At 45.6% G+C, this 24,679-nt stretch overlaps 2 protein-coding genes and 1 long non-coding RNA gene across 3 annotated transcripts in view; 2 read left to right on the forward strand and 1 right to left on the reverse strand.

The window, feature by feature from the left end:
- Positions 1-1,272: 1,272 nt before the first annotated feature.
- TNNC1 (troponin C1, slow skeletal and cardiac type) lies at positions 1,273-7,322 on the reverse strand. The gene is made up of 6 exons (XM_008923245.2): positions 7,289-7,322; positions 3,754-3,784; positions 3,326-3,472; positions 2,329-2,443; positions 2,089-2,225; positions 1,273-1,451 (listed from the first exon to the last, which is right to left on the reverse strand). The coding sequence occupies exons 1-6, from the start codon at positions 7,310-7,312 to the stop codon at positions 1,420-1,422; spliced, it is 486 nt and encodes a 161-aa protein (XP_008921493.1). The 5' UTR covers positions 7,313-7,322; the 3' UTR covers positions 1,273-1,419.
- On the forward strand, positions 1,622-7,021 carry LOC108638898. Its single transcript, XR_003915609.1, has 3 exons — positions 1,622-1,692; positions 4,617-4,732; positions 5,734-7,021. It is a non-coding gene; the product is annotated as an uncharacterized LOC108638898 (long non-coding RNA).
- A 4,848-nt stretch (positions 7,323-12,170) lies between the features above and the next one.
- The window catches only part of NISCH (nischarin), a 28,551-nt gene continuing 16,042 nt past the window's right edge, over positions 12,171-24,679 (forward strand). The window contains 5 exon segments of the mRNA XM_029958352.1: positions 12,171-12,239; positions 17,484-17,567; positions 18,297-18,479; positions 21,720-21,768; positions 23,274-23,437. Of these exon segments, the coding sequence (XP_029814212.1) occupies positions 12,171-12,239; positions 17,484-17,567; positions 18,297-18,479; positions 21,720-21,768; positions 23,274-23,437 (549 nt within the window).

Consider the following 24,679-nt stretch of genomic DNA (forward strand, 5'->3'; position numbering starts at 1 on the left):
TTAAGGATAATCAGCTGATCTAGCTGACAGGTTAATTTTCTGTTTTCCTGGTGTTACAAGACCTGGTTGAGCAAAAGATTTAGTGCTTGTTGTCCAGAGGAAAGACGCAGCCATGTCCTTCCAAACAATCAATAACCACTCTCAGGCCTGTTTTCACCTCAGGCCCATTTATCCTGAATTACAATATTTCATTATTGCTTTAGATGAGAGTGAGTGTCACAGCAAATACAGCTGCTCAGGGTGTTATTTCCACAGAGAGGGGAGAAAAAGCTGGTTTGTGAGAAAGACAGAAGGACAATGCAGTGGACGTGGGGCACTGGCATGTGGCAGCATGGCCGCCCTGGGCTGAGGGCAGCATCGCCCTGACACGGCCTCCTGCCTTGCCCTGCCAATGTTTATTTTGCTTGGGTAAACGTTTGATTTTAGCAACACGACTGCAATGTGTGAGTTGTGCTGGGGCTGTAATTCGATGGGAGGAGGCAGCTATGTGCAGGGAGAGCTGCTAATGCCGAAGGAATGCTGCGCTTCCTCGGGACCAGAGAAGATGGCGCCTGGGGCCCCTGGGGACAGCTCGGCTCCTTGACCCTGCTGTCACCCTGCGCCCGGGAGCTGAGACCCAAAGTGGGGTCTTTCCTTGCTCAGGGCCCTTGTGGCCCAAACGGATGTGATTTCTGAGGGAAAACTGGGTGTTTCACTTGTTGCAGTGAGGCTCCCACCCAGGACTGGAGGAGGACTATGAGGTGCCGTGGGGCTCCTCACCAGGCTGGGTCAGACAGGAAGGAGGCACCCAGTCAAGCTTAGGAATGGCTTTTATTCATGTTTCCAAGGAAAACTGAGATCTTCTTTCTGCATGTGCCACAGGGTGACAATCAGGATGGCAAGACGGGGTGTCCTGTCAGGACAGCAAGGTGAGAGTAGGGAGGAGAGGTACTGTCCCTCACCCATGGATGTCAGTGATGGCCTAAGTGGTTTGTAATTCCCATTTCTTTGCTAAAATGCTGCTGATGCTCCAGTTAAGCCAGCAGGCACCAGTGCCAGCTCCCGAACCTTCTCACCACGGCAGGGGTGAGGAGATGACAGCTCCCCACCAAGCAGATGGCCCTGTTGGATGGACTTTGTCGCTGGACTGGCAGCAAAATACCTCCTTGGAGAATTAAAGCTCCAGCTGTGATGTCACCTTGCCAGAAGTGGTCCCCAGGAGTGACCCCATTAGTCATGAGCACACGACTGGGGTGAAGCTGTCACTAAACCTCTAAGGAAAGACCGTCTGAGGCACTGGGTATTAACAGGTTTTATTTCCCCCAGCCACCCTTCTCAGCACTCAGTCTTCATGCCAGTAGCCAGGGGATTTAAGTCAAGGAGATGAGATGCAGAGCTGGAGGGGTTTAGGAGATTCGAGCTGTCCATCGGGCCTCAGATTTATTCAACCCCCTTCATAAACTCCAGGAACTCTGCCAAGGGGAAGACATTGGAGACAAGAGGTGTGAGGTGAGACCAAAGTGCCCTCGCAGCTGCCAAGTGCGCTCTTGGCAGTTTTCCCCAGCCCTGTCTCCTTTTCCAACCCCCCAGCGTGCAAGAGGCCGAGGGTGGATGGCTACTGCTCCTCTGACTGTGGCAAGGACTCCTCGTGACTCCTGCTGGAAATGTCACTGGAGCCCTGCGTCACCCTCGGCTGCCACCAAAACACTGGAGGTGAGTGTCCAGGGGAGGGACACAGGTGCTGACTTAGCTTGGAAATGGTCTGGGGGTTGTTTTGGCAGCATCACATTCAAAATTATGGCATTTTGTAAATGGTGCTTGTGTTGAGAGGGTAGGAGGAGACAGGCAGGTCTCTGGCGAAAAGTGGCAGTGCTTCAGTGCAGGCTGGCCTTCACAGCATGGGGACAGTGAAGGCAGCCCCGGGTTCCTGCTACCATTTCACAAGAACAAGAAACCCCCCTATCCCTCTGCACACACACTGCTGTCAGACATATTGCCCAGCAGTGTCTGCATGAGCTCGTGCCCATCCAAGAAGGTAACCAAGACTGTGGGAGCTGCCCAGGGCTCCCTCAAGGGTTCGTGACCGAACCACATGCAAGAAAGTCCTACCATCATAGTCAATCCTGCCATCATTGTTTTTATCCCCATCTTTCATCAGTTCTTCTATGTCATCCTCGGTGATGGTCTCTCCTGTCGCCTGCAGCATGATCTTCAGCTCCTCGAGGTCGATGTAGCCATCAGCGTTTCTGTGAGGGGACAGAAGAGCTCAGGAGCAGACTGACACACCAGGGAGGGGGAGTTGAGGTGGTTGCACCCCTCCCAAAACCCTGCCACGGTCATAGCTCTTACTTATCAAACATCCTGAAGAGGTCTGAGAGTTCCTCTTCGGTTTTTCCTTTGCTGTCATCTTTCATACACCGGACCATCATAACAAGGAACTCATCGAAGTCTACGGTGCCGCTGCCTGCAGGCAGAATAGACACCATCAGCTGGTGCTACGGTGAGTGGATGGGCAACACCAGGGAGGGATCACACTTCCCTTTGGCAACCAAGAATCAAAACACAGGAGAGCAGCTCTGCAGCAAGAGGCAGTTTTCAAGACATGGGAGGCCCTGCTCTGACTTCATCACTGAATTTTTACCTTTTGCAGTCTTTTTGCCTTGGAAAAAATCCTTTTAGAAGCACTGATGAATGGAAATTCCTGCTATGGAGGTACCTGTCCATCTCACCCAGGTATTAATATTAAAAGCTCCAGAAGGCAAGTATTCATGCCAGTGTGGTTTTGCACCCACAGTACAGTACTGTTGTTTTCAATGAGACAGCTGTTTTCCTTTTCTGCCTGATTTTTAACTGCTTTTTTTATTTTCCAGTTATTTAGTATGATATTTCTGCCCAAATGCACATGGTGGATTTTGTTACATGTGATCACCAGTACACTGATTTAATCAATATTGACAGTTAGTTATGTGGGGTTGTATACACTCGAGCAGTGAGAGATTTTCCTGATGATGGAATGCTGTAACTGTGGCACTTCTGAAATGGCAGTTTCTACATTCAGCCTACATTTTGTTTTTTAAATGGATCTATGCAATTTCAAAGCACCCCCTCAAAATCAGTTCAAGCAGTCTGATCATTGTAGGAATAATAATTTTTATAGTTTCTCTTTGCCTGAGAATTTCCTAAAGGAAAAATGCTGCAGTTTGGTGAGTGTTTGGTGTCCTTTGAATTCACAACACAGCAGGTTGCTCCCTACAGCTGTGACTCCCCAGCACGGGTCCTGCCAGTGCTGCACAGATGGCCCCCATATCTCCAGATGTGGAGAGTGGAAGAAACCCAAATCTCTCACCGTCCTCATCCACCTCGTCTATCATCTCCTGCAGCTCCTCAGGGGTGGGATTCTGCCCCAGCATCCTCATCACCTTCCCCAGCTCCTTGGTGCTGATGCAACCATCCTCTGCCCCCGACACGAAGATGTCAAAGGCAGCCTTGAACTCTGGAGAGAGAAACAGAGAGAGAGGAGATGTGGGGGGATCTTGTCGTGCACCTTGGCCCTGCAGACAGGTGGCCTTGGGGGCAGGGGGCTCATCCCAAGCACAGCCTCCCCCCCCCATGCCCCTCAGCATGGGGACACACACATAGCCTTGTTTGAAATCCTGGTGGATCAAGATCCCTGGGTCATGTCCTCCCCTGGCCAGTCTGACCAAAGCATTTTCCAGACTGTCATTGCTGAGGCAAGGGCTGGGGAGTTTGGTGTCAGGTTCAAGATGTACCTACCATTTTTTTGCTCTTCTGTCAGCTGCTCAACCTGCAAGGAAAACACAGAGACCAAGTAATTTTTCTTTGTCAGCATCACTGACAGGACACATTATTTTTTCAACAGCCTTTGCAAAGATCAGCCAAGTCTCACAAGTCACCCTCGTGTATTAGGGGATGTACAGCCAGTGGGGTTTTGACACCACAACTTTTTGTCTAAGAGATTATTCCCCTTAAAAACCCAATTATTCCCATCTCCTTTGAATCAAGCATCACTTCTCTAGAGTAGTAGCTCCTAATACATGGCAGAAATAGCCTTTGCACAGGCAGGGGAGTCCCACTGGGAAAAAGAATTTGCCTCCATCAACCATTTGGGATAATTTCTTTTTGCTGGCAGGCTTCACCACGGGATAGCTGCACTGCTGAGGGCTGCTCACATGTGGGCTCTGCCCAGGTCAGAGGTGGGATGTGCTTGAGAGGTCCCTGGGGAGGGAAAGGTGGACAAGACCATTCCCAGTAGTTGTTTTTCAGCCCTAGATTCAGGAAACTGCCTGCACTACCTAGAGCATTAACTGCTTTACTTCCATCTGAGTCAGTGTTATTACAAAGGGTCTTGACTCTGAAGAGGACTGCTATTCCCTTTAGCCTGTTTTGGGAATCTCCCTGAAGAAATGGCCTGTGGAGCCATTAGGCATTAGCTGAAATGGACTGGCAGATTGTTCCTAAACTCTGCCCTAATTCAATCCCCTCAGACCATCAGTGGGAGCTCATTAGTTAGTATGAATTAACAAAATAATCACTAAGGAGAGCAAAGAGGAATCAGTCAGCTCTGTGCCATACCTGTCTAAGTGCATTTCTCTCTTTGGCTTCATTCCTGCCTGCAGGTACTGCTTATCTAAAATTGCTGACCTCACCACCATGTCCAACTGCCCCTTTTACAGCATCCATGAAAACACTGACCCTTCCTATGCTGGTCAACAGCCTCTCTGGAGCCAGCCAGGTATGACCCCCCACCTGCACAGAGGGTGTCTGACCCCTCTAAAGTCTCCTTGCTGCCATCCCAATGCAAACAGTCCCCAACACCCATCCCTGCCATGTTTTGGTTGAGGCAAAACCCCACGATCCCAGGTTGTGGCACCTTGTCTTTGAGGGAAAGCTGAGTCTTTTGACCCCAAAGAGCAATGGTTTTGCAAAAGCCAGCTGGAAAACCTTCCTCCTTGCAGCAAGAGGCAGGGAAAGTACCTTTCCTTAGCAGGACAGAGCCTGTGGGAAGCAGGCAGAGAGCCTTCATCCTGCTCCCTGTGCACCAGGAGGTGAAGACTTTCAAGTCAGGAAGCGCAAAGGGCGGTGGCAGGATTTTCCTCCACTGCTGGAGGAAACCCAAGCCCATTTTGTCCCTGGTGCTGCTGAAGGCAGGCAGCAGCCAGCCCTCTGAGGATATTTTTTGGGCAGAGCAAGGGCAGCAGCCACACTCCCTTGGCCCCACAGCCACCATCCTGCTCTGTAATATGACCCTCTTGGGGCAGTCACTATTTATAAGCCTGGGTGAGAGGTGCTGGAGATAAAGATGAGCTCCCCAATTGTTCCCAGGCTTTGGAATTTATCCTTGCAGCCCTTTATCTGGACACTCGTCCCTGGCACTGTTCTAAGCACCGCTTAACAGAGCCTAAAAATGTTCCCAAAATAGCTTTGGGTTTGCACACCCTTATCTAGGCATGAGTGGGCAAGATGAAAATCCATTCGGTTCTCTGGCTGCATGTAGGGAATTTGGCATAAATATGATATTAATATATGCCATCAGCATGTGGAAAATACAAAAATATTCACTTTTGAAGCTTCCTTGACTTCTGAAGTGATAGATGTGGTGTGTGTAAATTAAATGCATTGTAACTACAGAGCGATATTTTTATCATAGAGATGTCTCTTGACCTGTTCATAGTGCCCTCTGGACATGGGTGCTGTTTGCAGATTTATTCCTCTTTTCCCTCCACATCATTGCAGGGACAGGTTTCTCTGGCTGAAGTGTGGGAAGGCAAGCTCTGAGCTTGGAGGTCACAGCACTGCAGCAGCCGTGGTAACACCAAATCTGCTGTATTTTGCTTTTATCAGTTATCCTCTCCATCTATCCCATGGTTCCATTTGACATCAGATAGGGGAAATTGAAATTCTTCAATTTTTTTTCCAGGTAAATGTTTTCTTATAGTTAAAACTGTGGGAAATAGATCCACAAAAATGCTGTTTGTCTCAGCTGTGCCTGGCTTGGACTTGTTTTGCCTCTGTAAAGGTGCTGGCAGTAAATGCCCAGGACTCAAGCCTCACATTTACCTAATTATGGGCATGTGGTCCCTGTACAATGAGGAGAGGGCCGATGCCTTGAGCCTCAGAGAACGTATTTAATTCAAAACCTTCATTAGAAAAGCCTGGATTTTCTTTGATTTTACAGGTTCCATTTTCCTCCCTTTTGGAGGTGGTGGTTGAGGGACTCAGCCTTCCCTGAGCCTTTTCACACTGTCAGGATCACTGCGGGGGTTCCATTTAACGAGGTTCAGGGCTGATCAGGACAAGAAAGGTGTGAGCATTGAGGGGTTTTTTCTTTAACTACCTACCAAGCGCTATATTCCTTCCCTCTAAAAACCTCGTAATTAAAATAGGACTTGTATGATGTATTTTTTGTGCGCTTGGTTAAAATCAAAGCTGGTCAGCTACAAACTAAAAAAAAAATTTAAAAAAGCACCAAAAAGCTCTTAATGTAACTCCAGTTATGGAAGGGATGCAGTAGCAATCCACACAGTCCAGAATCTATTTTCATCCTTATTCCACATGCACATCACTGTCTGTCTACGTTACAGAATAATGCAGTGTTCGTATTACAGACCAAATAGTTTGGGTTTACACAGAGAGTGCAGCATGCAGCTGTGGAAGTTAAAATAGCCATGAGGATGCTCCACGTTCCCCAGTGCATAGCTCACATTCTGGATCCTGCACAGCAGATAGCAGGAGCAGCAGAGCTGAGGAGAAGGTTTGGATATAATTTAGAAAAAACAAGGGTTTTTATAAATCGCCCCAAAAAATATTCAGCTAAGGAGGGGGAAAACATAGCAATTGCAGAATTATAAAGTACCAGAAAGAAGAGGCTGAGGTTTAACCCATAAAAATAATGTTTCCTTCCTGGGAAATGCTGCTCTGCTAGGTCTGGGCTAAAACTAGCAGCCACCTCTTAAAGTTTGAGTGTTTGGTTGAGATCTGTAACTTCACCTGTGAGGCATCTCCCTGCTTTACAGCAGGGAAACAGGGGACTACTTGTAAATAATTTAGCAGCACTGTTGAGAGTTTCACACTTATAAAAGGAGTGTGAAACGTCCAGAGCCATCAGCGAGAAAGGTCTGTGTGTCCTGGATGAGGATGTTGACTAAAAGTTGCTGCCCTATAATTGTTTCTTATTTGCATTTCTCGATTGAATTAAAGCTATCAAGGCTTTGGGGAATCTACTACAAAATCGCCAAAAATCCCTTTAGACCCCTCTCCCCAAACCACAGCCCCAAAGGGAGGCACTTACCGCTGCCTTATAAATGTCATCCATGGCTGGAGAGGGCGGGTGAGGGTCCGGGGGATGTCACGGTCACACTCTGCTGGCTCTGCCCCCGCTGGCCCGGCTGATATAGGGGGCTGCCCGCCCCGGGGGCTGGGACCAGCCCACCGGCAGCCCCGTATGCCCGGCCCCACAGGAATGCCTCGCCTGCATGCCTTGGGATGGGGACACCGCCGAGCCCGAGGCTGGTACGTCCGGGGCCAGCCCCAGCCCCGCTCCGGGGGCAGCTGGAGTTTTCCTCGTGACTTTGTTGTGGGAACAAGCGAGCACTTTCAGCCAGGGCTGCCGAAATTGCTGATATGTAGCGGTACTTAGCTCTCCTGACTGGACACGTGCCACCATGTCACCTCCACCTCCAGCGTGTTCCCCCTGGAAGCTGCGATACAGAGATCATAGTGTGCCTAATTAAATTGGGTGATACGGGAAAGGCATGTCTCCCAAAATATCCCTGTCTAGCAGCAAATGTGCCCCCGGGGCAGTGGGAACAGAGGGTGTCGGGGCCCCCTGTCCCCTCTGCGGGGTGTCCCCAAACCCATGGAGGACAGGCAGCCAGGGCTGATGTCCTGGGAGGAGCTGATGCCATGTGTGGGCGGGTGCCAAGGGTAGGGGGAATTTGCACTCCCGATGCCACGGAGGGAAGTGTGGAAGAAGATGGAGCTTTGCCTCAAGCTCCTGTTTGCAGCTGGGGCTGAAAATCGGGGGGAATCAGTTACCAAAAAGAGAGGTATCAACTCTGCTTGATTTCAGGGATAATTCCTGTTTTTTTAGGAAACTGGGACTCACCTCACCCAACCGTCAAGATGACCTGTCTCCACTGCAAATGGCTAAAATCCACACTCCTAGATTTACCGTGGATTTACCCCTCCACGATGGAAAGCAAAACACATCAAAAACCTCCAAGTGATGAGCAGCGTTTTCTCAGTCCAGGAAAAAGAGATTTAATCCAGCAACCGAAGTCAAACCTCTCCTTTTAGTGATTCAGGACTCCCTCTTGTGTCCAGAGGGGCTATGGATGGCTCCGGCACCTCAGGATACAAAGTCCCACCTCCAGCTGGCTCATACCAGCGTTAGTTAGCAAAACAGAAAATAATATTTGTGCAGCTGTTAGGTTTCATCCTTTCTAAAATCCCTTCTCCGTTTAAGAGGAATCATACTGCGTGGAAAAACCTGCTGTCCCTGTGGAACGCCCAGCCAAAGCAGCGTTAATCAGGGACCCTGCTGGTGTCAGCACAAAGTGAGGACATGGGTGAGCACAGAGCTGTCTCCACACCACATCCTCCCAGGTTTTGAGTCCTGAAGGATTAACTTGTTAGGAACTGTGGTCCTGTGGGTACCCACTGGCCTTGATTTACACAGCTTCAGCCCAGGTCTGCCTCCAGATGGAATAGCAAGGAAAATAGTTGCGTTTAAGGAATTAATTTTTGAAGCACTTAGTCTTGAGAGTTGGAACATGTTCATATTTTGGTTGCCTTGAACACAGAAAAAGCAGGAAAAGCTGCAAAGGGAAGTAGTTATTTTGTTAAAGGGCATTGGATCCTGTCCTTAGGTGAGGGCACAGGACGGGATGAAGGACCTGCTGTCATCCACAATTAAATCATCCCTCAGAACCTCCTGGGCAAGCTCATAGAGACCTTCCCAGTGAAGTGCTGCCCCAAAGCAAATACCCAAAGTGTCCCTGGCTGCTTTCTGCCCTCAGGATTCACTGTAGGTGCCAGCACTGGGCAGTACAAGTGCGAGGAATCACGCCTGGCCCTGGCCCTCTATCCTGGGAGGTGATGGCTCTGAGTCACCCCTCTGAAAACAGCCCCTGGGATGCGTCAGAATGTATCCAGGGCCAATGTAGAGCGGGAATGGGAGCTCTAACATGGCCTTTAAAAGGTTGTGGGTGCACTGCTGGAGCAGCTGGGATGAAATTCAGGTCGGGATGAGGAAGAAGGGTCTCTGTCTGCTTAGAGGAAATCTGGGCCACTGCCACCATACACACTGACGTGGGATGGCTGCACTTCTGCAAATGTCTGATATGAACAGGGACTTACAAAACAGAGCTGTGCCTGGAGGGAAAGGATGAAATCCATCTGGTGACAGGAGATGATGTTCCTCCCAGGGAAGGAGGCACAGGCGAGGGGCATCGTGCCAACCGCTGCCTCCTCGCCTGCTGCTTGGAGCCAAAGCTTCCAGCATCCCCCGTCTCTTTGAAGTTCTTTGCTTACAAAAGAATTGGGGGTTTGTAGAGAAACCCAGAGCCTCTGCCATGCACAGGGCAGGGGAAGGCTGCTACAGGTATGGAGTGTCCTGGGGATAACCATCCTCTCTTTGTGAGACCCAGGGCAGAGATGGAACGTGGCTATCTATAGCCTGGGGAGGGCTGCCAGCTCAAGTGCCCTTAATCCGGGCATGGCTGGCTCGGTGGCACGCCAGCTGTCACTGTGGTCAGGTACAGCATGTCAGCCTGGGCTCCAGCTGCACCCTGACACGCTGCCACACTTGTCAGTCAGTCTAAGGTACCAAGACAAACAGAAGGTTTTACTGTGCTTTTTTCCTCCAAAATCTCGGATTAGGTTTGCATTTCCAAGCAGCTGTAATCCAGGGCAAAACTCGCAGAGGCATCCTTCAGGTCAAATGCAGGGAAATACAAAGCAGAAGCCCAACTAAGATGCAATTTTGTTTGGGGTCAGGGCTGTTTGCAAGGCTCCTTGGTTTCTGTTGTAGTTCCAAACTGCAGCAAAACTCTCCAGCATCCCCCTTCCCTGCATTGGGCACTGGCCCTAGGAGAGGGCAGACCCACCACCACTGAAGTTCTTTAATTCACTGCTTCCTAAATTCACCTCAGAGACTTTTTGCTGAACAAGCCCCCATTTGCCCCCTTTCATCTTCTCTGTGAGCCAGGACAGGGCTGTCACACCAGGAGCCACCTCTGTGCCTGCAGGCAGGAACTGCTTTAGGAGGAGGAGAAGGGAACTGATGGCAACCGACAGGCTCGCCAGTGCTGCAAATTGTTGTTTAATTAAGGAGACGGGACATTGAGAGGAAGCTTAATTAAAGTTGCTCTCCAAACCCACTTATTATCCCATGAAGAGGCTGAGCTCAGCAGCAGCTCCTGATGCTGGGACAGCAACAGAAAATCCCTCTTGGTTTGCCTGCACTACACGTGTTTTCTCCTGGCATACATCATCCTTCAGCTACATCCTGACCAACAGAAAGCATTTTTCAGTGAAAATAAAATCAAAATGGGTTTATCCAGCTCCATTTGCAGAGGTGTATTTGCTTATCTGCTACCCTGGTCCTGGAGGCATCTGCCAGACACCAGCATTGCCTCTGCAGGTCCATGCATCCAGCCAGGGCATTTGGCACTTCTGGTGTTATTAATGACACCATACTGAGCTAATTGCATCCTCTCTGAGGTAGCATAAGGAAGGACAGAGAGCTGTCACCTTCATTTTGCTGGAAGGTCCGTTTTTCCCCCAGATCTCCTGTGACTTGATGGTGCATAATGAAATCCCTCCATCTATAATGTAGTGCAGAATTTCTTCCAAAGCACTGATGGATGCTTGATGCATCCCTCTGCCTAAAATATAACCTTTCTAGATAATCTTTCAATCTTTTAACAGAGTCAGAGACTCCTAAAAAATTCACATCTTCTCTCCACCTCAACTTTCCTTTCCTGGTGTGCATACTGAGCCCAGCAGAAAGGCTGCCACCCTGTGACACCCCCTCAGGGCAACATGGATTCATGGGAAAAAGGTTGAGGAGGGTTTGTTCCCCATCCTTTAGCTTCTCTGTTACAAGTTCCACAAATTCCTGGCAAGATCCCCTTAGCATGCACAGGCTTGAAATACTTCCCTGTGCTCTGTGGGACAGTGCACTGAGGCAAGCCAAGTCCATGAGGCCAGTGAAACACCCAAAACAACACCCCAAGTTCACAGTGGGCTCATTTCTGAGGTCTGGCCCATCAGCTCTTCAGCTTTGGCTTTGGGGTGGCATCAGGCAGATCAGTCACAGAACCACTGCAGTGGTGTCTTGGCCCAATGTGACAGCGCCCAAGCTTTCAGCAGCCCTTGGTGGCCATGGATCTGTGCCAGAGGCTGCCTGCAACTGGAGACTACCAGCACTGCCTCCAGCTGCAGATGGTCATGGAGCAGCAGCACTGCCACAGCTCTGTGAGGGACCTCAGCCCTGGGCAGCTTTGCACTGCACGGCATTGGATTGCACCGGATTGGGTTGGATTGCACTGGATTGGGTTGGATTGCACTGGGTTGGATTGCATCACATAACATTCCATTGGATTGCACTGCACTGGATTGCACTGGATTGGGTTGGGTTGCACTGGGTTGGGTTGGGGTGGGTTGCATTGCATTGCATTGGATCCCATTGGATTCCACGGGATTCAATTGGACCGGATTGCATTGGATTCTATTGGATTCCACTGAAGTGCAATTGCACTGCATTGGATTCCACTGGATTCCACTGGACTGCATTGGCTTTCATTGGGTCGGATTCTATTGGATTCCATTGCATTCCACCGCTCTGGGCAACACTGAGCGAACACGCCGTGCAGACCCACCGCGCATGCGCACCCCGACACACGTAACCCCGCCTCCCCGGGCCATGGCCCCGCCCCTACAAGCGCCAGGCCCCACCCCTAGAAGCAAGGCCCGCCCCTCTATTTGAAGCCCCGCCCCTCCCGCGCCCATAAAAGGGCTCGGGCGGGGCCCGCCGCACCCTGAGGGGGTCGGTCCAAGATGCGGCGGCGGCGGCGGCGCGGGCCGGGCGGGCGGCGGGTGCGGGCGGCGGCGGCCGCGGGGGAGCCGTGACGGCCTGAGCTGCCGCGCCCCAGCGCTTCTCCGGCGACATGGAGGCGGCGGCGGGAGCCGAGACGGCGAGGAGCCCCCGGGGAGCCCGGGTCCTGGGCTCCGAGCTGGTGGACACATAACGGTGCGGGGGCCGTGCGGGACGTGCCGGGGCGGAGCGGGGAGCGGGGCCGCCGCCTCAGCGGGGCCGGGGAGCGGGGGAGGCCGGGTCTCGCTGCCAGGGTATCTCCGGCAGCAGCGCCCGGGCAGGGGCTGTGCCCACGCTGAGCACGGAGCGGGAGACGTTTGGCACAAGTTTCCGAGGGGTTTTATGCGCCGTGCCCGGGGGAAGGAGCCGCCTGGGAGCGGGGGCTCAGCCGGGAGAACCGGCCCCGAGCTCCGCGGAGCCTTGGTCCGGTGGGAGAGGTGGAGGCTGAGCGAGCGAGTGTCGTGTTCTTGCCCATATATATCTGTGTATATGTGCGTATGTTTACGGAAGATTGCTGTCGAGTGAACGTAGCTTTCGAAGCTGGACTACACGTAGGAAATCCTTCCTTCAGAGGGCAATATCATATAAATCCCTGTTGTAAAGCTGATCTTATTTTCAGAGGAAACCAGATGATTCGGGATGGATAGTTTTAATCTCACCCCACCAAAAAAAAAAAAAAAAAAGGCTGATTGTCAGCAGTATTCTTGTTGGGGAAGGAATGGTATTTTTGATGTATAACTTGTTTTTGTCTGGTTGCATCCTACCAAGAGTTAATTGGTCTGTTTTTCAGGAAGAAGCTCATCATAAAACAAACCTCAGCATAATTGCAGGCAGAATATGCCTTGAGCACAGCACCCTTTAGTTATATAACTAAAAAATGTTTTCTGCTTCTGCCTTATTTTAGTGTAAATTTTTTTTTGGTAGAATGCACATGATGACATCAGGCTTCTTCCTGCTGTAGAAACCTAAAAGGAAAAGGTAGCAATGTTCTAGAAAGGCAGCATTTAGAAAGTTGTGTGATGGTTATAAGTAATGCTTTATGTTCCTGCCTTTTTAGAAGTACCCAGAGAAAAGAAAGCAACAGGAAAGTGATTTCTGAGTTGTTAATAGGACGGAGCCTTTGCACAGCTGTAGCACATTAAGGGCTGAACTCCCTCCCAGGTGACAGCCCTTGAAACGTGATTTTGTGGGAATGACTGTCAGGTGTGAGTTGCATATTTACAGCCAAAAATGTCCTGATCGTTCAGTGAAGGAGTTGGTTAGAAGCTTAACACCAATCTTTGAGCGTTGTCTGATCTCTTTCTGTCGGTTGCGTGATGTGTATTGACAGAAACACCACTGCTGGGGAGTGTCGCCGATGTGTGTTAGGATGTGGTTCATCCCCCAGGCGGGTTTGTTCTCTCAGTCCTCGATCAGCAGAGAGGCACAGTGAGACCTGTGGTGTGGGGACTGGAAACTTCCATTTCAGGTGTGAACTAAGACCTGTTAATGTTGAGATGGACAATTTCCATTACTATTATGCAATATCTGAGTGAGTGAGAAAACCAAGTGAATTTAGTTGGGAAAATGTCGGTGCCATCTATCCCCTTATTCCACTGGAGGTGGAATAGAGTGTGTGAAAGGCAAGAGTTACCAGTATTTGATCCCACTTCGATTCTCTTGCTACATTTTTGAAGGCATCCTGGCACTAAGCTTACCTGTTTATAAACTTCCTCAAACAACCAGCAGGACTCCAAACCTGCAGTCAGTTTGTATGAGTCAGGCCCAAGCCATTAGAAATGTAGGAATAGATCTTTCAATGAAAACAAAAGTTTTACAAAATTATTCACAAGGTGAAAAGGTTTAGAAAAAATAGCATATGTGTTTAGTGTTCCAAATAAGATGAGCAGTACTTAAGGTCGTGACAAAGACCTGCTCCAGGCAGAAGAATTTAGATGATATAAAGGTGGGAAATGAAATACAGGCTGTAGGGACCTACATCTTCATCCTTCAACATGTAGTAGTCAGATGGCAGTTGTCCTATTTACATCCTTGAAAGAGCTGTTTTTCTTCTGGCATAAGAGTTTCCTGTTGTACTCTGTATTTCAGAGCTCAGTTGCAATAGAGGGGACTTTAATGATGTCTATTTGACAGCTGTGAAATTAAATCCTATAAAACACATCAGGAAAGTCCACAGTTCTGTGTAATTTTGATGGTACTTTTAAAAATGTGATTCTTGTTGGAGTTGTTGGGGTGGTAGGCAAGGTCTGGATAAATCCAGCAGGAAAAATTACTGCACTTTGAAGTTTTTTTTCTGTAGGGTTAGTACAGTCTGAGCAGTTTTACAGGGTGTTTCTCTTGTGTGTGCTGGTCCAGCTTGATGCTGACTGAGGACTGGCTGCTAGAGAAAGCCTCAAGGCTGTCAGTGCTTGGTTTGTTTCCTGCTATGCATTTGTTTGGCCTAAAATTGCCTTCCTGCTTTTCCTGTCTTTTGCAGCTGTTTTTAATATAAATACTAGCCTTGATATTTAAAGAAAACACTGTGGCTTCCTTGAATGGGTGTAAACTGTCTGACTGCTTGAGACAGGGAGGAGGAGATGTGGTTGCATCACTGGTCTGGAATTTGGGAACTATTGGCTGCAGTGACACCTGTGTCCCAGGCTTCCTGTAGACAGCCCTGTCATTGAAGTGTGGGGTTTTATTTGTGGTTTGTTTTTTTTTTACTGTACTGAAGTATATTAAGTTGGATGAAGAATACTGTAGAAATGCAAGTTTTCCATGTAAAGTGAAGTTGGGCAGGTTTTTGTACTGTGTCAGGAAGTAAACAAAAAGCAGTAGAGAATCACTGCTGTTCATTTAACAGCTGCCTTAAAAATGTTTAGTACATATTTCACCCTGAAATATTTAGGGAGATGAAGGGATGCTGTTTGGTGGTGTGGGCTCTTAACTGCAAAAGGTTTGTAGTGGCTGGTTAGAAAATAAAGAAAATATACACTGCAAAGACACTGAACACTTTACAAAGTAGAACTTATCAAAACCAACTGATTTATAGTAAGATGTACAAAATTTATTATACAGAAAAGTTTGGTAGAGATGAGGGAAGAGGAAAACTTGTGAATACAAACCCTTTTGCGTTTGAGCTCAATAGAAATGCAGTTTGTGGCATAAATCTGGGTGGAGATTTCACATGGTGCATTTCTGTCTGGGAGACAGTGCAGTGTGAGAATTTAATCATCTCTCCCTGAATGCCTTTAGCACTTGGAGTGACAGGTAAGCAGCCCTTGGAGAACCTCAACATCAACTGTCAGCCCTGTCATATTAGTGCACTCAAAATTCATTGAAGATGAACTTAAGGTCCTCAAAAAGTGAGATATCTAAGGGGTTTTTTTTCTTTAAAATTATTTCTTTTTGTACTGGCAGAAGTCTTTGGAGCACATAAACATTTGTGTTGTTCTTCAAGGTAATGGCAGCTTGTGGATGGATGTGAGATGAGTTGCTGTCTTTCTGCATACTGATGCTGTTTGAGGGGTGAATGTGTACTGCCTGCTCTGGCTGCCTTCTTAATGGGGAATGCTACAGCTTTTACAGACTTAATCTGAGGAATTGTATCACTCCATGTAAACACTGCCTCTAACAGGTAGTTTCCTGACCACACTATCCATTTGGCCAAGGGCTGTGTGTCTAGAAGTGCTCAGTGCTTGCCATTTCAGCAAAAGGATATGAAACCTTTGTTATATATTTACCCAGACTGCGTTCTGCACAAAGAGGGGCTTTCCTTCCTCGTCTCCTGAGGTATCAGTTCTGGAGTTACTGTGTTACCAGTGGGTCTAATCTGAGGTTTTATGTCGTGTGTACTTAATGTGCATTTAGATTTGCCACTTGATCTCCCATAGTTTAGCTTTTCAGAAGAACTGGTCTTTTTATTATGGCTTTTAAATGTAGTGCTCCTTTACTTGTAACTTCAGTTTCTTTAAGTCTCTCCTTGCTTTCCTCAGGCTTGTGAGGTGCTTTGGAGCACTCGGGTTATTCCTGTTCTAGTTTGTCACCAGCCCAGTGATTAATCCTGATCTGCTGTTTCCCAACACAGCGTGATGGGAAAGCAGGCACAGGCCTTAATTGAGTCTGTGATTCTCTGTGGGCACTCATCTGTGTGTGCAGCCTCATCTGTGTGTGCAGGCTCCTTCCAGCACTGACGTGTCCCTTGCTGCGGGCACTGGTCAGACATCTTGAGTCAGGTCTCTTTAGGTCCTGGGTTTTGTTCAGCGAGGCAGTGTCAGATGCTCACAAAATTAAAACTGGCATGACCTGTAGCTCATCTTTTGAAATGCAACTGGTATTCTATGTGGTGTTTGACAACGTGCTGGTCTGCACTAACAGCATGTGAAAACTGGCCTTTTATGTAACAGATCGAAAGTCTTGATGCTTTTTGTTTTCTCAAGTGGGTTTAGCAACTGGATGTGCATCATTCTCAGAGCAGCTATGAGTCAGCTCTGTGTGATCTGTGGTAGTAAGCAAGTTCTCAACTGTATTAAATGCTTTCAAGATTTGATTATGAGTTAGTGTCTTCCCTAAGGAGTATAGTTGGATTGGATAATACAGTTTATTTAATTTGTTGTTTTCAAGTAGCTGTAGAACTGGTTTTGCAGAGCCTTGTTCGTTTTCTAATTTGTGTTTCATTTTGTATCTTTAGGATTTCTTTGGCATGTCTTGTTTCTGGCATATCCAAAGGTAGACTGAGTTGTCTGCAGAACCGGTGCTACTCAGTCTAGAAAGTCACCTACAGTGAAAATCCTTGTTTGGTACATGCATGGCTAAAAATACTTAGTTTCATGCAAGGAAATGTGGGGTTGCTTTAGATAATTGTAGTGATTCTTTGGGCACGGTTGTAACTCTCAGGAAGCTGTCTTGTGTGCTTTAACCTAAAAAGAGTAAAATATCATCCACCCAACGAGAGGATTTATCTACATTTCTCAAGGGTTAAGCTCCAGATTTCTGATTAACTGAAGGGACAGCAGGAACTTAGCAAGATCCTTTGCCCGTTGTGGAACTTGGTAGATGGAAGAAGGGGTGCTGCTGCCTCAGGCTTGTGGATAGCTGTGAATACCAACTTCAGTCAGCAGAAACCTTCAGAAAAAGAAGTAGCTTGGAGACCTTGGTTATTAACCTTTGGGTTGCAGAAGTGAAAGCCTTGCTTTACATGGAGGCATCTGCGTGTTCTTGTGTGTGGAGCAGCCTCATGAATGAGATAAGGGACCTACATCAGCAAAGTCACCTTGGTTTGGCTTAGCTGTGATACTTTCAGAGTGTAGGATCACCTTGCAGTGCTCCACTAACCAGCCTGTCTGCCAGTCACTTCTCTTTAAGGCAAATGCTTTGCAGTTCCCTTACTTGAATCTCTCCCTTTCAGGTGTACATTATTCAGGTCAGTGTTGGCAATCATCAGTGGACAGTCAAACATCGTTACAGTGATTTCCATGACCTGCATGAAAAGGTAAGAGGATTAAAACAGTGGCCTTGGTCTCTTACAAAGCGTTGGACAGTTCATGTAGTTCTAGTTTATTCAATTTCTTTCCTCAATAAAGAGCAAGAATATCTGCCAGATACCACCTGAACTGCAGACTAAATCCTTTTTGTGTGAACAATTACTTGCCTCTGTTACATTCCCCTCTTGAACTGGGAGAGCTTGGCCTGGCCAGCGTTAGCCTTGGGTGGAAGTTTGTGTCAGAGAGGGCAGTTCATTGAACTTCTTTAGCTAAGAATCATGTTTATAACCAGCTGATCTGGTAACCAAAAGCTGGATTGGAACAAAGTCTCTTCTGGATGGGGTGGATGAAAAAGATATCCTTAAAGTAACATGGGCAGTTATTAACCAGTGCTGATAATAAACAAGTGAAAATGAGGGAAAGTCCAATTTATTCATGACTGTGCTGCTCTCTCAGAAATGCTCTGGTTATTCTGTTGCTTTATCACGTTGGTTACAGTCTGCTCTGTGGTACTGTGAGTGATTCTGTCAGAAGAGACTGTTATTAAACTTCTTTATCATTCTATGACAAAATGTTCTTTCTGAAAATACCTAATGCTTTGAAGCCAGTAGCTAAATTTACTGAAGTAATTTTACTTTTGGATCTTAGCAGGATATCAGGCAACATGCTCTTCCATTGCATCTTTTGTGCAAGTTCAGATGGTGATTCAGGTAGTAACTCTGGTCTTTGTCTTTCAGCTTGTTTCAGAGAAGAAAATAGATAAAAATCTGTTACCTCCAAAGAAGATCATTGGAAAAAATTCCAAAAGCCTGGTGGAGAAAAGACAAAAGGAATTAGAGGTCTACCTGCAAACCCTGCTGCTCAAATTCCCTGTTACTGCTCCAAAAGTCTTGTCACACTTCCTACACTTTCATTTATATGTAAGTTATGTTTTTAGTGTCTGAATAGAGGCCTCAGTGTCTTTCCCTGGTTCTCTGACTTGGCGAGAATTGTGTGGAATCTTCATGAATTAGCTGAAACAGTACTTTTTCAACATTTTGCACAATGTAACAAACAAAGCATATTTTTAAAGATTTTTGACACCACTTTTTATTGCAGTAGGTACTTTGCTGGGAAGTGGTGTGGGCAGGGACTCTTAAGTGGAGGAAATAAATGCTGGCAGGACAGTTGGAAGCTATGAATAAACGTGGAGCTGAATTGGTTGTCAGTCTGAAGTCAATAGTGCTGGCTCTCAAGTGAGCATTGCATAATTGATCCACACACCCCCCTACTTAGTGGCTAATGGTTAGAGCTGTGGTTCACACTGAAACAGTTTCCAGTAGCCCAGATGAAGACAAATGGTGCTTCTTCATGGAAAACACACTGATGGAGTGGCCTCTGGAGAAATAGCTCCAGCCAGCAGACAGGATGTTACCGTAAGGGATGCTTGAAGCAAGAAGCAATTACTTGATTTCATGTTCAGACTGCAATTTGTTTGTTCATCTCTTGTGTATAATTAGGCTTTTTTTTTTTTTTTTTTGCAATATGTAAGGGGGGAGAATGAACTTCATAAAGAGGATAATGCACTGGAGAACTGAATGGAAGGAAGGAGCAGTAATTGCTTTGGGGTGGGATGTGCTGAGAAGGCCCTTCCTAGTTTCACAGGAAGACTTCAGAAATGAGTCACAAGTGGTCCATTAGGTGTGTTAATTAGGTTTTAGTAAGAAAGTAAAACCTGTTTTAGTCATGTTACATGAACATTATTATCCTAGTGAGACTTCAGAGTTTGACTTAGATAAAAACAGTAGAAGATTTACCTCATGGTGTTGCTACTGCCCTGCAGATTTGAGAGAGAAGCACTGGTTCATCACTATTAAGCACTCTGAAATGGATTAGAGGTTTTAAATGTATTAAAAATGTGTGACAATGTAGAGACAGTTCTGTTCAGATGGAGCAAAAATTCCTGATCACCAGTAAGTTGCATAATTTTTCTGTTCTGTGGCTGCTCTGTCCTGTAAATGATGCCTGTTTCATTAATGTTTTAGTATTGTAACTTCAGCAACGGTTCTATGCAGGCAGAAGTTCCTCCTGCCTACTCTTGTTTTTTGGGAAGACTATTTTCTTCCTCTTGTTGTAATGTTCATCTTTATTTTTTTTTTTTGTAATTTTCCAGGGAACTAGAAGTATTTGGATATGAATGCTTCTCTGTTTCTGTACTGCACTTTTGTATTAAGAGTGAAGTCCTTGCTTAATCTGCATTTCTCCTCTCTAGGGGGATTCTGACTTAGTTGTAAACTCATTTTTTTCTTTGTAACTTTAGGATACTTTTAAATATTTACAAAAATGTGTTAGTTATTCAGCAAAAAAGCTAAATATTTACCACAGCAATTCTACTGGAAAATGACCTTTCTGTGGAACTTTGATCTTTTAAAATATTTTTGTTACCAGACAACTCATGTACATACTGGAGCCATCATAATCCCTGATACTGCCTCCATAGTTGGTGGAGGAAGGCTGCAATATTTTTTGCCTATTCTTGTTTGTATTACCAATAGGGATTATTTAATTTTATTTCCCAGGTTAATGGAACTAAATCGAGTAGAAATATCATAAATACATTAAAACCACTTTGAAACCTTTATTTGTAACAGATGCAGCTTAGTAAAGAGAAACAGTTGCATGTGACAGCAGTCTAGAACTCTGTTGTTCCTTTGACATTGAGAAGGATGTCTCAGTGATATGGGGATGCTTGTTTTGTTGCACTCTCTTGTACTTTGTCATCTGAGCAGATTTCAATTGTTAACTTACAGATAAAAGGTTTTGCAAGAAAAGCATTGAACACCCACAAACTGCTGTTCAGAGACACCTGCAAACAATGGACTTCTGTGGGTGTGATGCATATGAGTAGTTAGAGCCAAGACAGAAATCTCTTGTAGATCTGACAGGAATAGTTCCTTTTTTTTTTTTTTTGCCTACTAGTCACTGAACAGTCCCAGTCATAATCTTGTTCCAATAATGAATGTAGAAAAAATTTCAGCTCTGTCCCAGATGACAAAAGGGATACAGAGTATAGTTTTCAATTAAGTCTGTGCTTGCCAGATGAGTGTAATTGGCTTATTCAAATGACAACCAGAATTATTTAATTTTGTTTGGAATACAGTTCTGAGCTTGTTGTTCTCAAAACTGTGGTGAGGAGGCTTTGTTCATCCTCAGTGAGTGGGGTTTCAGTTACACTAAGAATGTGCTGTTCTAAAATCCTTGCCTCATCAAACGAGCTGAGCTGTCTGCTGCAGATGTCCTGTGGATGTATTCCCTTGTTATGAATCATGAGGTATTTGTCAGCAAAGTAAACTCATGAAATATTCATTTTGTGTTGATCCATAATATCTGTTTATGCTTTGCAGCTACCTTCAAAGGAGATGTGTGTGTCTAGGGAAAGCTTCACTCTCACAGGGAGTTTTATTTTGCTCTTTCTGGGGGCCTTTGAGAGGGAACTGTTGGAAGTGCTCAGAACTATTTCTGGACTTGCATAGAGCAGTTGCTTTTTGTGGAGAGAGGTGTGCCCAGGTGGGAAATACTTGTGCTGATCTTTGTGCACCTGGCAATGGAGGTTGAATGGGTGGGTCCAGGAGGCTGAAAATGGAGGATGGGAAAAAGGGGGTTTTGAATTACTCTGCAGCAAGCATGGTAGAGTTGAAGTCCAGAAGACTAATTACTTTTTATATATCTCTCCTTCCCTGTAGGCCTGTAAATCTGAAGTTTTCTTTGTATTAGTGATATTCTGAGGAAATGTTGAGTGCTTGATGCATTAGGATAGTCTTTAATATGTAAACTTGAAGAATGCTAAACTTGTAATATTTTCTTTAAAACAGAACTTTCCAGTTGGGCTGATGATGTCTAGTAATACTTTCTCTAGTTGCTGCTGCCCATTTCTAATATATGCAGGATGTGATTATTGAAATGTAGTTCAACATCTTTCATCTTGGAAATAAAAAAACATATGAAATAAAATAATTTCAAGTACTTTTTATTAAGACACAGTCACATCTGATATCAGCTTAAAAATCAAAGTCCTGTACTGCAGCAAAGAAAAAAAAAGGAGACTTCAGCAAAGGTACACATTGAAAAATTGACACTGTAAGTATGTAAATAATTTCATTACAATGATTTATTCTTTGCAGGAGATCAATGGGATCACTGCTGCATTGGCTGAGGAGCTCTTTCATAATGGTAAAGAACTTGCAAGTATTTAACTAGGAATGTTTTCCTCTGTGTGCATGTATTCACATACCTGATATTTTACCTCCAGACAGTGATCTTCCATATCAGACTGTCATACTTTCTTTCCCTTCTTTCTCTTCACCTACTTTTGGAAAGGAAAGAAATTGGTGAATTTAGGTTTTGAAAAGGGCCTACTAGCCTGTGTCCTCAAGGGACAGGATGTGGTACTGGTGATCAGAAGCTTTTGCTAAGCTTTCTGATTCAGCATGTTTTAGTGTAACCTGTAAGGAAGTTTGGTTTGTGTCAGTGAGCCCTGGTATAACGTGTATTAAATGCAAGAGATCACTTTATGTATCTAAATATTATTCTTCCAGAATTCAGGAAACAGGAGACCTTCTGGTCAGTTAATTAAAGGATGTGCTTTTCTGAGGCTGGCAGATGAAAGTGAAATGCTCTTACTGTAAAACTGCAACAGCTCCAGCTGCTCCATTAACAGCAGGAGGCATGTGAAATGATTAACCTGTGCTATTTTTGTTTTGAAGGACATGCAAGATGCTACAGTATAATTCCAATTGGCTGAGGCCATAGGGTGAAGCATGTTTCAGCATGGCATTTCAGATTGTTCTGGCACAAAATTAACTTTAGGTGAAGCCATCTCACAGGGTCTGTTCAGCAAATTTGGAACATTTTAAGGAAGCTCCTGAAGAAATCCTTCCTGACTTTGTAGTGTCTGCAGTCTCGCTGATAGGAGAATCATTGATGTATGACTGCTTTGTGTTACTGTAGCCTTCCAGTAATGTACAGCTGGGCTCTTGGTCTTGCTCCCACTGAAGCTGAAGGGAATTTTACTCCTCAGAGCATTTCTGAGAACTCTGCTTATCATGAAAGCTGATGCTTTCTTGTCCATGTGTGTTCCAACTGTCACAATGTACATTTACTCTTGTGGTGCCTTCAGAAAGGCTCTTGGATGCTGCATTCTACTGTTCCTAGAATGAAATGGGAATGTAAAATTATTATTACATAAGGCATTTTCTGTTCTGGGAGTTTGCTTTGAAAGTCCTCACACTGTGCAAAAAACATATTTACTACAAGTCTGCATTTAGGCAGCATAGCAGAAGATCCAAGGTCTGTATTTTAGGTGGTAGATGCTGTGATTCCTGGATAGAAAAAGTCCTAAATGCTATGAACTTGGAGGTATCTCAGGAAAAGTTTAATAACTCTTAAATTATGTAAATGAACTTTGATTCCAGTCCTGTTAAGATTGATGGAAATTGCTACTAGTTGCATTAGAAGCTTCAGGCTTGTATCTATTTGAACACCTGGATTATTCTGGTGTTATAAAAAACAAACCCCTTAATTCAACTGTGCTAGTTTAAACTGACAGAAAATGACATTATTTTGGTACCTCAGTTGTGAGCTTGGAGTATAAATGACAAACATTTAATTTCCATGTGCCATTTATTCTTTTGTGACCCTTGCAGCCTTGTGTTTGATCCCATCCTCCTGTTTTTCAGGAGAGCAGCTGTTGATGGCAGGAGAAGTCTTCACCATCAGACCCCTGCAGTTGTACGCTGTCACACAGCAGCTGCTGCAGGGCAAACCCACCTGTGCTAATGGAGATGCCAAAACTGACCTAGGGCATATTCTGGATTTCACTTGTAGACTCAAGTATCTGAAGGTGAGCTCTGCTTGCACAGGTACTGGAGATGTTGTTTCTACCAGACTAACATGATGCTTAGCATAATTTTGATGTGAGTGGATGAGAACTGTACTGGTAAACACCTACAAGCATTTAGAGGTCAGTGCTAGGTGCTTATGCTTCAATACAGACATTGTTCCCTAACCAAGGTGTTTGCTGTGTGATGTGGTCTTTTCAGCAGTGCTCTCTGTGTAGAGGCAGCCACAGAATCTGGGTGCAGTTTGGGATGGGCAGAGAGATAAATATTACTCTCTTCAACCTTTCTTTCTTTGCAGACACCATGGGCAGGGCAGTGTATATGTATACACATGCATATGTATATTTATATGTCTTGTCCCCTTTCTCATTTTAACTGCATCTGAAAGTTAAAAACAAAACACTAAAAAAAACCTCAGTTTCATAGATGAGATGGCCCTGAGTTTCTAGCTAAAGTACCATTTCAGATTAAATGTAAAATGGCCTCAGAACAGATTTTTGTCTGGAGTCAATTTGATTTATTTTTTGTTTTGCCAAATAAGTGAACTGAAAAGACTTTCCCTAATTTTTTTTTTAAACACTGCTTGCTATGACTCAAACTCTTTTTAGCTGTTTTATTACATGAAGAGCTGCTTTTTAAGTGTATGGTGTGTTCAAAGCTGAAACCAAGTGGTGGATCAGGGGAAGCTTCTCTGGAGCACTTGGGAAGTTGTGAAGGCAAAACCACAGCTGTACTGGTGTTCCTGTGGCTCTTCAGTTGCCTTTGCCATCCTCTGTATGGAATCATCTGAAGGGAGGATTTTCTGGCTGGAGAAGAGCTTATTGTTTAGAAAAATCTCCTTCTGCAGAATTTCTAGCCCATCTGAATGCTTGTGAGTGGGCACATTCAGAGCTTGTAAGATACACAAGATCAGAGAAAAACCTTAGAATTTTCTCCCAAAATTATATTCACACCAAACATAAATGAAACCACCTGTTTGTTAGATTGCTGACATGCTCTGATGCCAGAATCCAATGAACATATGGAAATATCAGATGCATTTTTATTGATGTGGCTAATGTTTTCTTCAAACCCATCTTGTCAGTACCTTGATCTTCATCCCTTGTAGTGGAATTGAAGGCAGTGCTGACTTGGAGGGTTCATGTGTTTCAAGAAGTTGTTTTCAGTGAATGCAGCTCTGGCTTTGTCAGCTGAGAATGAAGCCTTGGTCAGCCTTGCTTTTATGGAATTGTTTTTTATGTGCT

The sequence above is a fragment of the Manacus vitellinus genome, unplaced genomic scaffold (assembly GCF_001715985.3).
Source record: "Manacus vitellinus isolate BGI_N305 unplaced genomic scaffold, ASM171598v3 scaffold_14_pilon, whole genome shotgun sequence".
Taxonomy (NCBI): domain Eukaryota; kingdom Metazoa; phylum Chordata; class Aves; order Passeriformes; family Pipridae; genus Manacus; species Manacus vitellinus.